Source organism: Aquarana catesbeiana, linkage group LG09 (genome assembly GCF_042186555.1).
Source record: "Aquarana catesbeiana isolate 2022-GZ linkage group LG09, ASM4218655v1, whole genome shotgun sequence".
Classification (NCBI taxonomy): Eukaryota; Metazoa; Chordata; class Amphibia; order Anura; family Ranidae; genus Aquarana; species Aquarana catesbeiana.
Genome location: NC_133332.1, coordinates 57,192,334 through 57,206,271, shown reverse-complemented (window position 1 = coordinate 57,206,271; position 13,938 = coordinate 57,192,334). Strand labels below are relative to the sequence as shown.

General features: G+C 46.8%; 1 protein-coding gene across 4 annotated transcripts in view; it reads right to left on the bottom strand.

Annotated features, from left to right (window-relative positions):
* Positions 1-13,938, bottom strand: part of LOC141107671 (cytochrome P450 2C44-like) — a 129,657-nt gene that overhangs the window by 61,297 nt on the left and 54,422 nt on the right. For 3 of the 4 annotated variants that reach the window (XM_073598572.1, XM_073598570.1, XM_073598573.1), the window contains one exon: positions 6,559-6,685. In XM_073598572.1, coding sequence (XP_073454673.1) covers positions 6,559-6,642 — 84 coding nt within the window. In that variant the 5' untranslated portion in view covers positions 6,643-6,685. Of the gene's footprint in view, positions 1-6,558; positions 6,975-13,938 lie in introns of those variants that run through there. The other variant, XM_073598569.1, reaches the window with a different exon arrangement.

Genomic DNA, 13,938 nt, shown 5'->3' with positions numbered 1-13,938 from the left:
TCGGACTTTTTATGCCAGACATTCCGCTTGTGCGTACGCGGCAATAGAGTTTGATTTTGGTGGTGGATCAGTCACTCAGACTATACAGCGGATCAGAACTGTTCTCTCCTCACGAGGTTTCCCTGCCCTTTCATTGCTGATAACTTTCTACTGCACCCATACTTGTTTATGGACTCATTTATTGCGCTGCACTAATTTGACTTTTTATATTTTAATAACTGCCTGTTTATAGCCCATATATTGGGGCTATAAACAGGCAGTTATTAAAATATGCAGGCTTGTCATGTCACAATCAAAGCACGCCGTGATTATCTCCTGTGTGTGTGCCACTACAAGCCCCTCAACCTATTCCCAGGAATCTCAGGCTCACTAGTTTCTAAAATGTCACTGTCATGGTGATATATGGGTAGGAAATAGGAGCATAGCTTTCCAATAGGGACACCGTAAACAAAAAAATTCAAATCAATCCCCAAATTTTCCCTTCCTCATGTTAAAAAAAAAAAAAAACTTCAGACTAACCGCAGACTTTGAAATTCATTTTGCAAAAGGAAAGTGTAGAGGATTGGTATTGCTGTTTGTGTCTCTGTTGGCTCCTAGCTCTCCTTGGGTTCTATCCAATCCCCTGTATATCCAAAAGGTTTTCCCTGGGGTTAGAGAATGTGCTTTCCATGCAATATTTGGATATACTGTAGAAGGGGTCTTGAAATAAACACTACCATGATTCTGATGCTGGAAAATCTTTCACGCCTTCTCTTTAAAAGGGAAATATTGTTGACGATTCACAACAAATAAAATAAAACTGGTCATGGGAAAATTTGCACAGCCACTATATAGTGATAGGTACATACACCTTACAATAATGACCATGCAATCATCCTGAAAAAAAAATACTTTAAAGTGGATGTAAACTCGAAATTTTTTTTTTGATGTCATAATATAGAGTATAAGATTTCCTATCATTTGAGCCCAGTCTTGCCACAAAGAGTTAATCCAGCTCTGAGCAATCCTCTTTTATTGTTCAGTGAGATAAATCTTGACAAACAGAGAAAAACTTTGTCAAATCCTCCCCCTTGCTGTGAGTGACAGGTGATTTACATATCTCGTGCACTATCCTAAGACATGCATTATTTTTTAATTCCCTCCCCCACTCCTTTCTTCAGCAGCTCTGCAAGGATTGGCTGTTCCACACCTCAGCATGATTTGGCATGCTGAAGTCATGTGGTTACTTTCCTGTCTTTTCACTGGATGTTAGAGATCATAGCAGAAGTTCAGTGTAAGAAATACACAGGAGAAAATGCATATTGACAAGGGGAGTGTAGAGGTGGGCGGGGAGTCTACTGACATCACGACTCCACCCACCGAGCTCCAGACAACAGACCCACCCACAGAATCTGCAGTTTTTCGGCTCTAATAACAGACAGAGGGGAGACATTTGACAGGTAAAGATACATGCAGGAGGCATGTATATCCTTATAGATAACCCCTATGGCAGTAGTTTAGAAAGGATGACATTGGGTTTACATCCACTTTAAGTCTGTTTAACAACTTAACAACCGGCCCATAGCCGAATGACGGCTTCAGGGCGGTTGCCTAACTCTGGGAGGACGTCATATGACGTCCTCCCGGAATTCCCCTCTCACGCGCCCCCTGGGGCGCGCACCCGAGCACATCCGTGACCGCCGGGTCCAGAGGACCCGGCGCATCACGGATACCGGTAAATGGCCGCTGATCGCGGCCGTTTACCATGTGATCGCGCCGTCAAATGACGGCGCGATCACATGTAAACAGACCGGCGTCATCCGATGACGCCGGTTCCTCTCCTCCCCTCCTGTGTACCGATCGGTACACTGTGGAGGAGAGGGAGATGGGTGGATGGCTGCAGCGCTGTGGGCTGCATGTGTAGTGCCCACAGCGCTGCACAGAGACATCCAGCCATCCATCCATCCATGCTCAGCCATCCCTTCTGCTGTGCAATACTCTGCAAAGCCCACAATACTCTGCAATACCCCCACAATACTCTGCAAAGCCCCCATTACTCTGCAATACCCCCACAATACTCTGCAATACCCCCACAATACTCTGCAATACCCCCACAATACTCTGCAAAGCCCACATTACTCTGCAATACCCCCACAATACTCTGCAAAGCCCACATTACTCTGCAATACCCCCACAATACTCTGCAATACCCCCACAATACTCTGCAAAGCCCCGCCATACCCCGCCATACTCCGCAATACCCCGCCATACTCCGCAATACCCCGCCATACCCCGCCATACCCCGCCATACCCTGCAATACCCCGCCATACCCTGCAATACCCCGCCATACTCTGCAATACCCCGCCATACTCTGCAATACCCCGCCATACTCTGCAATACCCCACCATACTCTGCAATACCCCGCCATACTCTGCAATACCCCGCCATACTCTGCAATACCCCGCCATACTCCGCAATACCCCGCCATACCGAGCCATGCTCTATTTCGGGGTGTCATTTTTGCTATGTACATGTTATGTGGTAGAAATATTGTATAAATGGACAACTTTGTGTTAAAAAAAAAAATGCGTTTTAACCACTTCCCGCCCGCCGGCCGTCATACAACGTCCTTGACTTTGTGCGGGAATATCTGAATGATGGGTGCAGCTACAGGCATCATTCAGATATCAGCTTTTTCAGCCGGCGATTCCCTACACCATAAGAATGATCATAGCGGCTGTTACACTGCTTGATCGTTCTTACGGGAGGCGAGAGGGGATGTCCCCCCCTCCCATGCTTCTACCGACTCACAGCTACGATCGAAGCCAGGATAGTTTTTTTTTTTTTTTTAAATTTCAGGCTTCCCAGCCTAGAGGTGAGATGTGGGGTCTTATTGACCCCATATCTCACTATAAAGAGGACCTGTCATGCCATATTCCTATTACAAGGATGTTTACATTCCTTGTAATAGGAATAAAAGTGGTCAAATTTTTTTTTTTTTTTGGAAAAAAGCATCAAACTAAAATAAATAAAGTAAAATGAACAATAAAAAAAAAAATAAAAATTTTAAAGCGCCCCTGTCCCTGTGTGCTCGCATGCAGAAGCGAACGCATACGTAAGTCCCGCCCACATATGAAAACGGTGTTCAAACCACACATGTGAGGTATCGCTGCGATCGGTAGAGCGAGAGCAATAATTTTGACCCTAGACCTCCTCTGTAACTCAAAACATGTAACCAGTAAAAAATTTTAAAGTGTCGCCTATGGGGATTTTTGAGTAGCAAAGTTTGGCGCCATTCCACAAGCGCGTGCAATTTTGAAGGGTGACATGTTAGGTATCTATTTACTCGGCGTAACTTCATCTTTCACATTATGCAAAAACATTGGGCTAACTTTACTGTTTTGGTTTTTGTAAAGCACAAAACAGTTTTTTTTCCCAAAAAAAGCGTTAAAAAAAATTGCTGCGCAAATACCATGCAAGATAAAAAGTTGCAATGACTGCCATTGTATTCTCTAGGGTCTTTGCTAAAAAAACATATATAATGTTTTGGGGTTCTGTGTAATTTTCTAGCTAATAAATGATGATTTTTACATGTAGGAGAGAAATGTCAGAATTGGCCTGGGTGCTCCAGAACGCCTGAAGGTGCTCCCCTGCATGTTGGGCCTCTGTATGTGGCCACGCTGTGTAAAAGTCTCACACATGTGGTATCGCCGTACTCGGGAGTAATAGCAGAATGTGTTTTGGGGTGTAATTTGTGGTATGCATATGCGGTCTGTGAGAAATACCCTGCTAATATGACAATTTTGTGGAAAAAAAAAAAAGTAAAAAAAAAACCTTGATTTTGCAAAGAATTGTGGGAAAAAATGACAACTTCAAAAAACTCACCATGCATCTTTCTAAATACCTTGGAATGTCTTCTTTCCAAACAGGGGTAATTTGGGGGGTATTTGTACTTTTCTGGCATGTTAGGGTCTCAAGAAATTAGATAGGCCGTCAGTAATTCAGGTGTGATCAATTTTCAGATATTCGCACCATAGCTTTTGGACTCTATAACTTTCAAAAAGACCAAATAATATCCACCGATTTGGGTTATTTTTACCAAAGATATGTAGCGGTATAAATTTTGGCCAAAATATACGAAGAAAAATTACTAATTTGCAAAATATTATAACAGAAATGAAGAAAAATGTATTTTTTTACAGATTTTTCGGTCTTTTTTCTTTTACGGCGCAAAAAATAAAGAACCCAGCGGTGATTAAATACCACCAAAAGAAAGCTCTATTTGTGTGAAAAAAAGGACAAAAATTTCATATGGATACAGTGTTGCATGACTGAGTAATTGTCATTCAAAATGTGAGAGCACCAAAAGCTGAAAATTGGTCTGGTTAGGAAGGGGGTTTAAGTGCCCAGTGGTCAAGTGGTTAACAAAAGGATTGAAAAATTGGGGTCAATTCTAGATTCATGCATTGATCATATAAACCAACCTTTTTACAGTTGCGGCACCTTTTAAAACTATGCAAAATCTTGAGGCACCCCAGCCAAAAATGTAAAAAGCCTCCAAATCAGGGGTCTCCAAACTTTCTAAACAAAGGGCCAGTTTACTACTTTAGGGGGGGCAGAACTGTAGCTAGTGGGGGCGGAAAATTTCTAGGCATCAGTGCAACTAAACATCGCCACATTTGGTATAAGGGGGAGGAATAGTGCCCTATTGTTGGTATCATTGGGAGGAATGGTGCCCCATTGTTGGTGTCAGTTTCAGAAATGGTGCCTCATTGTTGGTGTCAGTTTCAGAAATGGTGCCTCATTGTTGGTGTCAGTTTCAGAAATGGTGCCTCATTGTTGGTGTCAGTTTCAGAAATGGTGCCTCATTGTTGGTGTCAGTTTCAGAAATGGTGCCTCATTGTTGGTGTCAGTAGGCAGAATAGTATTAGTGGGAGGAATAGTGCCCCAAAAACCAGATAAAGGCAAGCAAAGGGCTGCATCCGGCCCCCGTGGCTGCAGTTTGGAGACCACTGTTCTAAATGTTACATATCAACGAGAAATCTTCATGTCAGAAGCCACATCAGTGCTCTCAACTTCACAACAGGGTTCTTCACGTCAGAGGCCGCCATCACGTCAGAAGTCCCCCATTATGTCCGAGTCTCGCCAGCACATCCAAGTCCCCCTATAGATCAAAGGCCCCCCCATCACCATAGAGTCCTCCCCATCACAAAGTCCTCTCATCTACCTTGGATCTGGGCAAACTAGATCTTGTCCTTGTGGTACTCAGGAGAACTCAAACAGCTCCCAGAGTAATAAACACTAATATAAGCATACCTCCCAACTTTTTGAGATGGGAATGCGGGACACCTACTAGCAAAAGTAGGTAGGCATAGGACACGCCCCCTGCCACACCCCCTAAAGGAGAAGTAACAAAAAAAATGTATTAGTTAAAGCGGAGTTCCGCCTATTTTTTTTTTTTTTTAAAGTCAGCAGCTACAAATACTGCAGCTGCTGACTTTTAAAATAAGGTCACTCGCCTGTCCAGGGCGCCCGCGATGTCAACACCCGAAGCCGATCTATCCCTCAGCTGTCGGGTGCTGTCGCCGCCATTCTCAGTAAGGGAACCAGGAAGTGAAGCCTAATCATACCGCCAGGGAGGTTAAACCCACAAGTGCTTTTTTTTTTACCACTACTATTCCTTTATATTGGCTTTGGAAATTTACAAATGCAGCAATTTAGAAATTGGATGAAAGGTTCAGCACTGGGAAACACTTTTTGATAGATAAATAATGCATTTTATATAAAACTATATAGATCAGACCAAGATGAGGGACAAATGAGGAGGAAAGAGGGACAGAGGGACTTTGCTCCAAATCAGGGACAGTTGGAAGCTATGGATAAGCAACAACAGTACATTATCTTGAACTGAGTTTCATGTCCAAAGTAAATACAACTTTATTTGCTAAAAGACCATAAACTCCACAGACACTTCTAATAAATGCTCAGCGCCAGTAGTTTTATAGATATTTGTATGATATTGTTGTATAATATTGTTGTATGATTGTATGATATTGTATGATATGATTGTATGATATTGTTGTATGATATTGTATGATATGATTGTATGATATTGTTGTATGATTGTATGATATTGTATGATATTGTTGTATGATATTGTATGATATTGATGTATGATATTGTATGATTGTATGTATGATTGTATGATATTGATGTATGATTTTGTTGTATGATATTGTTGTATGATATTGTTGTATGATATCGATGTATGATTGTATGATATTGTTGTATGATATTGTTGTATGATATTGATGTATGATATTGTTGTATGATATTGATGTATGATTGTATGATATTGTATGATATTGTTGTATGATTGTATGATATTGTATGATATTGTTGTATGATTGTATGATATTGATGTATGATTTTGTTGTATGATATTGTTGTATGATATTGTATGATATGATTGTATGATATTGTTGTATGATATTGATGTATGATTGTATGATATTGTTGTATGATATTGATGTATGATTGTATGATATTGTTGTATGATTGTATGATGTCACACTTACCTTTGTCAATCCTGGCAGTAATCCATCAGAGTAAAGTTGCAGGAAGTTCCCCAGTATTGGCAGTGGGAATGGACCAGGGGGCATCTTACTTCTCCTCCATAGGAACCTCACATAAATCAGCAATATACTAAAAGACACAAAGCCCAGCAAGGCAGTTGTTATACTTTGAGAGTCAGTCATGACTGCTGTATTGATCGGTAGTGATATGAGATTTAGCCTCTAACACACTGTGCCTTCCTCCATACACTGCACTGTGGGCGTCAGGAGGCTGTGTTAGGTTTGGTAGAACTGATATTTGAAAAAGTTGCTGTCACATGTCATCCATGCCTCCTGGTCATGTGCTGGTCCGGGCAGGGATACAATCCCCCCCTGGGCCGTTCTGTGTGTCAGCTCAGAACCACACATGCGCAGTACTGTGAGCCAGCGATGTCTTCTTGTCGGGGCTGACAGTCTGTGTTACAGAGCACAGCACAGCCCCTCCCTCCTAGCCCCGCCCAGCCCCTCCCTCCTCCGTACGAATGGCTGGCAGAGGCTGGACTTGCTCTCTCTTTCCCCGCCCACACTGGAATCCAGTGAGTCTCCTGGGAGGCGGGGACCGTCCAAGTAAGTGAGCTCCTCCTCCTCCTCCTCCCTTCACTTCTCTGCAGCCAAAGAGGTTTTTTTTCTCTAGCAGCCTGTGCCAGTACCTTGCCCCCCCTTGGTGGTATGATGTGGGCTCACACTGGTATGCTGCGGTTTGGCTGCAGTGCTGGTGTATTGGCAGTCTTCCTGCATGTTGTCCCTGGTCCCATAGAGGTTGCACATTTTTAATGCATAATCATAGTTGCCAACATTGTAAAAAAAAATATAGGGACACTTTTTTTGGCTGTAGGTGGAGTCTTATTATAATTAGGGGGCGGGGCATGCGTTTGTAGGTGTGGCATAGTAAAAAAGAAAAATGTGGCTCCAGAAAATAGGCGTGGTTTTGTGAAATAGTGGGCGTGGCTTACATAGGCGTGGTTGACATGGGAGTGTGGGTAGAATCTGAGATGAATGAGAGATGGAGAAAGAAAGGGGAAAAGAGGGAGGGAGGGAGAGAGGAAAAGGGATGGAGGGCCCAGATTCTACAACACAAAAGAAATGTGTATTCCAGAGTTTAACAAATCAGCAGATAAAGATACTCCAAACACCTGGCGTTAGCGCTTCAATCATCCCAGCACCATGGTTGTTATGGTGTCAGGATGATTGAGGCACATTATTTCTATTATTACATTGTAATATAGAATGAAATCATTCAAATCACCATAATCCAGAATCAGTGGGACCCCCTGAGTGTATCCCCTGCCACGTCGCCTGCCACCAGGTGCCCCCAGCAGAGTCTGTCCTTACATCAGGTGTTCCCAGCAGAGTCCCTCCTTACATCAGGTGTTCCCAGCGGGGAGCCCCCCTTACATCAGATGTCCCCAGTGGAGCCCCCCTCACATCAGACGTCCCCAGCGGAGCCCCTCCTTACATCAGACGTCCCCAGCGGAGCCCCTCCTTACATCAGACGTCCCCAGCGGAGCCCCTCCTTACATCAGACGTCCCCAGCGGAACCCCTCCTTACATCAGATGTCCCCAGCGGAGCCCCTCCTTACATCTGGAGTCCCAGCAGAGCCCCTCCTTACATCAGGAGTCCCCAACAGAGCCCCCCTTACATCAGGAGTCCCCAGCGGAGCCCCCCTTACATCAGGAGTCCCCAGTGGAGCCCCCCCTTACATCAAGAGTCCCCAGCGGAGCCTCCCCTTACATCAGGTGTCCCCAGTGGAGCCCCCCCTTACATCAGGTGTCCCCAGCGGGGTCCTCCCTTACATCAGATGTCCCTAGCGGAGCCCCCCCTTACTTTAGGTGCCCCCAGCGGAGCCCTCCCTTACATCAAGTGTCCTCAGCGGAGCCCCTCTTACATCAAGCATCCCCAGCGGAGTCCCCCTTACATCAGGAGTCCCCCTTACATCAGGTGTCCCCAGTGGAGCTCCCCTTACACCAGGAGTCCCCAGCGGAGCCCCCTTACATCAGACGTCCCCAGCGGAGTCCCTCCTTACATCAGACGTCCCCAGCGGAGACCCTCATTACATCAGTAGTCCCAGCTGAGCCCCTCCTTACATCAGGAGTCCCCAGCGGAGCCCCCCTTACATCAGGAGTCCCCAGCGGAGCCCCCCTTACATCAGGAGTCCCCAGCGGAGCCCCTCCTTACATCAGATGTCCCCAGCGGAGCCCCTCCTTACATCAGATGTCCCCAGCGGAGCCCCTCCTTACATCAGGAGTCCCAGCAGAGCCCCTCCTTACATCAGGAGTCCCCAGCGGAGCCCCCCTTACATCAGGAGTCCCCAGCGGAGCCCCCCTTACATCAGGAGTCCCCAGCGGAGCCCCCCTTACATCAGGAGTCCCCAGCGGAGCCCCCCTTACATCAGGAGTCCCCAGTGGAGCCCCCCCTTACATCAGGTGTCCCCAGCGGAGTCCTCCCTTACATCAGGTGTCCCCAGCGGAGCCCCCCCTTACATCAGATGTCCCTAGCGGAGCCCCCCCCTTACATCAGGTTCCCCCAGCGGAACCCTCCCTTACATCAGGTGTCCCCAGCGGAGCCCCCCTTACATCAGGAGTCCCCAGCGGAGCCCCCTTAAATCAGGAGTCCCCAGTGGAGTCCCCCCTCACATCAGGTGTCCCTAGCGGAGCCTCCCTTACATCAGGAGTCCCCAGCGGAGTCCCCCCTCACATCAGGTGTCCCCAGTGGAGTCCCCCCTCACATCAGGTGTCCCCAGCGGAGCCCCCCCTCACATCAGGAGTCCCCAGTGAAGCCCCCCTCACATCAGGAGTCCCCAGCGGAGCCCCCACTCACATCAGGAGTCCCCTGCGGAGCCCCCTGTCACATCAGGAGTCCCCAGCGGTGAATCCGCCGCCATTACAGAAGGCCAAGGGGTAACAAAATAATGTCTCCGCCGGCCGCGTGGTTACAATAGAACCACCCCCGCCTCTTTCCATAACAGACTGGCAGCGGGGAGGAGCGGAGCGTGGATGGGCGGAGCAGGGCAGAGGGTGGGCGGAGCGGGGCGGGGGGGAGCAGCTCGGTTTCTATTGTAGTCACCCAGCTCCACTCCACTTCTGGTCTTCTCAAAAATGTTGGCTGGCAAAGACATTGTCTCCGCCGGCTGCGGACCTCTAGCGGCGGTAGCGTCGAAAAATTGGGAAAAAGTGGATTTCTCAGGACATTTCCCGGGAATTAATAAAATCGGGAAAAGAGTCTAAATCCCGGGAATGTCCTGGGAAATTCGGGACAGTTGGTAAGTATGCATGTTCTGAAAGTGCACAAAATGTCCTGCATGCTGCATCTTTGGTGCACATTCAGAAAATGCTGCAAAAATGTGCAATCCAGTGGCGTATCTAGGTTATGGCATGGGGGGGGGGGGGCAAAAAAGCTGCCCTCGCACAAAAAAAAAGTCCCACCTGTCCTCTCGCGGCCGCCTCCCGCACTAATCTAGTCCACTAATCTAGTCCCCGGAGCCACGGCCGGTTTGCTGGAGCGCGGCGCGGGCACGGCACTTCACTAGCAAGTAAGGAGGGAAGCGACAGGCACCCCCATGATGGCTGATGAGTTGACTCTGGCCAGAGTGACCGCCCGGGTCGTCTACGTAGCCGTAGGGTAACTGGTGGAGGCAGAGCCTAATGCTCCACCTACCCTCCTCTGCGCAGCTGCTTCAACTTCTCCCCGGAGCGGGGTCTCCTGGGTCTGTGTGACGTCACGTGACCGTGACGTGGTCGGTGACAGTGAGGTCTCTGGAGGGGAACCTGGAGGCTGGAGAAGAGAACACTAGAGAGAACGCACATCACTAGAGAGAAAAGAAAAAATTGGAACCCCCAGGCAGCAGCACCTGGAAGGATTAGCACTGCAGCCTAGCAGCAGGTACTAGTACAGAATTTACTGTAAGTCACCAGTCAGTCACCATGATCTTGATCATCAAATATAGTGCTCAAACAATATGGATCGAATAAATATGCTTAGCCATAGATATCATAAATAAAGTGTAATAAAGTAATTTGTGCAAGTAGTACCTGCTGCTGCACAAATCACTTTGTTACAGTTTATTTATGAAATCTATGGCTGTGCATATTTATTTAAAGCGGAGGTCCGCCAATTTTTTTTTTTTATAGTCAGCAGCTACAAATACTGCAGCAACTGACTTTTAAAATATGGACACTTACCTGTCCAGGGCGCCCGCGATGTCGGCACCCGAAGCCAATCTGTCCTTCGGCTCTCGGGTGCTGCCGCCGCCATCTTCTATAAGGGAATCAGGAAGTGAAGCCTTGCGAGTCGCGCTGCGCAATCCGAATGGTCGCTGCTCTCTCTGGGACCCGTGTGTGTCCCAGCAGACAGCGCAGGGTGACGGGAAGTGGGTGCAAATACCTGTATTAGACAGGTATCTTCACCCCCACCTCCCCCCTGAAAGGTGCCAAATGTGACACCGGAGGGGGGGAGGATTCCGAACAGCGGAAGTTCCTTTTTTGTGTGGAACTCCGCTTTAATCCATATTGAGCACTATATTTGATTGGCTGCTTGCTTCTGCTTGAGCCTGGCACACACGCACAAACACAGATGATGATGACTTAAAGATGTGCGATTCTGCGTGTGTGCCAAGCAGACAGGGCCAGCACTACCACTAGGAAAACTAGGCAGCCGCCTAAGGCACCCGGCTGCTGGTGATCCTACTCCCTCTCTACCTCTGTACAGTGTCAGAGGCGCTGGCACAGCATTTTTGAGTGCTGATGTTACTGCATTTAAGGGTGCTGATGTTACTGCATTATTTGTTAATTGGAAGATTAAACAGTTTGACTTGTAGCTTTGTTAACTGTTTTCTTTGTTAAGGTTATCTGAAAGATGGGTTTCAAATGTTTTGACAGGGGCGCAGTTTCAGTGCTTGCCATAGGCGCCATTTTCACTAGGTACGCCTCTGGTGCAACCTAAAAGAAGTCTGAGGGACTGTGAAACCCGCCAGTACACTAGAGGTCCGCATCTTCACTGGTCTCACGATTCGATTATCTGGTCAACGATTCGATTCTGTGATGCATCACGATTCCCACTTCCGCTTGGGCCGCCTTCCTCCTTGCAATCTTCTGGGACACGTCACAGGTCCCAAAAGATTGCCCGGCCACTCAGGATGGCACAGGAGCACAACATGCGCACCCGGCTGTGAAGCTGCAAGCTGTCACAGCCGGATGCCCACAGTAGTATTGCCAGCGCCGTGGACAGGCGGCGGAGAGAAGGGAGGGTTTGGGTGGCCACGTCGCTAGATTGTGGTACAGGTGAGTGTCTTTTTATTAAAAGTCAGAAGATACACTTTTTTTTGTAGCTGCTGACTTTTAATAAACAAAAATTTGACTGGAACTTTGCTTTGAATTAAAAATAACCTCGCTCCCTTAACCACTTCAGCCCCGGAAGATTTGGCTGCTGAATGACCAGGCCATTTTTTGCGATTCGGCACTGCGTCGCTTTAACTGACAATTGCGCAGTCGTGCAATTGTTGTACCCAAACAAAATTGATGTCATTTTTTTCCCACAAATAGAGCTTTCTTTTGGTGGCATTTGATCACCTCTGTTATTTTTTTTTTTTTTGCGCTATAAACAAAAAAGAGCGAAAATTTTGAAAAAAAAAACACAATATTTTGTACTTTTTGCTGTAATAAATATCACCATTTTTTTTTTTAAAAAAAAGCTATTTTTTTCCTCAGTTTAGGCCGATATGTATTCTTCTACAAATTTTTGGTAAAAAAATCGCAATAAACGTATATTGATTGGTTTGCGCAAAAGTTATAGCGTCTACAAAATAGGGGATAGATTTATAACATTTTTATTTTATTTTTATTTTTTTAACTAGTAATGGCGGTGATCTGCGATTTTTAAAATTTTTTTATTATTTATTTTTTTATCGGGACATGTGACATTATGGCAGACACATCGGACACTTTTGACACATTTTTTTGGACCATTGGCATTTATACAGCGATCAGTGCTATAAAAATGCACTGATTACTGTAAAAATGTCACTGGCAGGGAAGGGGTTAACACTAGGGGGCGATAAAGGGGTTAACTGTGTTCCCTGTGTGTGTTTCTAACTGTAGGGGGAGGGGACTGACTAGGGGCGATGACAGATCGTTGTTCCTAGCTATTAGGAACTCACGATCTGTCACTCCTCACAGAACAGAACAGGGATGCGTGTGTTTACACACACACGTCCCTGTTCTGCCTCTCGTGCCCACGATCACTCGTGGCCAGCAGTCATCGTGATGTGACTGCCCGCCTCGCCTCTCTGTTGTCACGTCTCTCCTGATGTCAGCGGGGAATTCTCAGCCCCGCCCACCTCTCTTCTGATCTGATAGCTACAGTCAGCGGGCGGGGCTGAGAATTCTCGGCTGACATCAGGAGAGACGTGAGAGGCGGGCAGGGCAGTCACATGAGCGGCATGCATTGTACACACACAACAAAAGTCGGGATGATGTCACCCGGCAATCAATCTTTACAGTCACATGCATCAATGCTGCATCAGGGACACCCGAATCGCGATGCATCGATGCAGCGATTCATTTCAGCACCCCTACAGTATACCCGAACTGCAGCCAAACCGCAGCACACCAGTGTGAGCCCAAAGGCTTGTATTAACTTGCAGCAGGCACTGCCACTCCTCTGAAATGTGATCCATGCTCAGGTCACTTTTCAGAGGCATTTGACAGGCAGTGAGGAGTTGATATTACGTTTCATCCCTGCCTGTTTTAACTCCCTAAATGCCAATCTCTGCAGGTAATGGCACGGTTCACTTTGAACTCCACCATTTTGCCATTACTTTCTGTAGGTATTAGATGTGCTCTCACCTTATTGTTTGCACATCGAATACCTAAGGGTACTTTCACACTGGGGTGGTGTGGGCGGTAGTGGTAAATCGCTGCTCGTTTTAGTGGCGCGTTACCGTTGTTTTAGCGGCACTAGTGGGGCGCTTTTAATCCCCGCTAGCAGTCGAAGAAAGGGTTAAAACCGCCCATAATGGGTGGTTCAGCAGAAATGTCAATCTGACTGGTTGTACAGAATTCGGTCTATCAACTGACTTCAGTACAACCAGCGAGTCTTTATTTATTTATTTTTTTGGCAATCACTGCTGGCTGCTATAGCTGCTGGCAGTGATCATTGTATTCTGATGGCTTGAAAACTTTCACCTAAGAGCACACACCGACACACGGCTCTTACGGAAGCTTGGTAAATCAAGTGCCAGGCTTCCCTAGCATTACACCTGTGGGGCTGTGACCAAGTGTGGGCACAGGCTCCTGGAAACACAGGAGGGTGGCCAGTAAGATGAGAGCTGGAATATAACATTACTTACC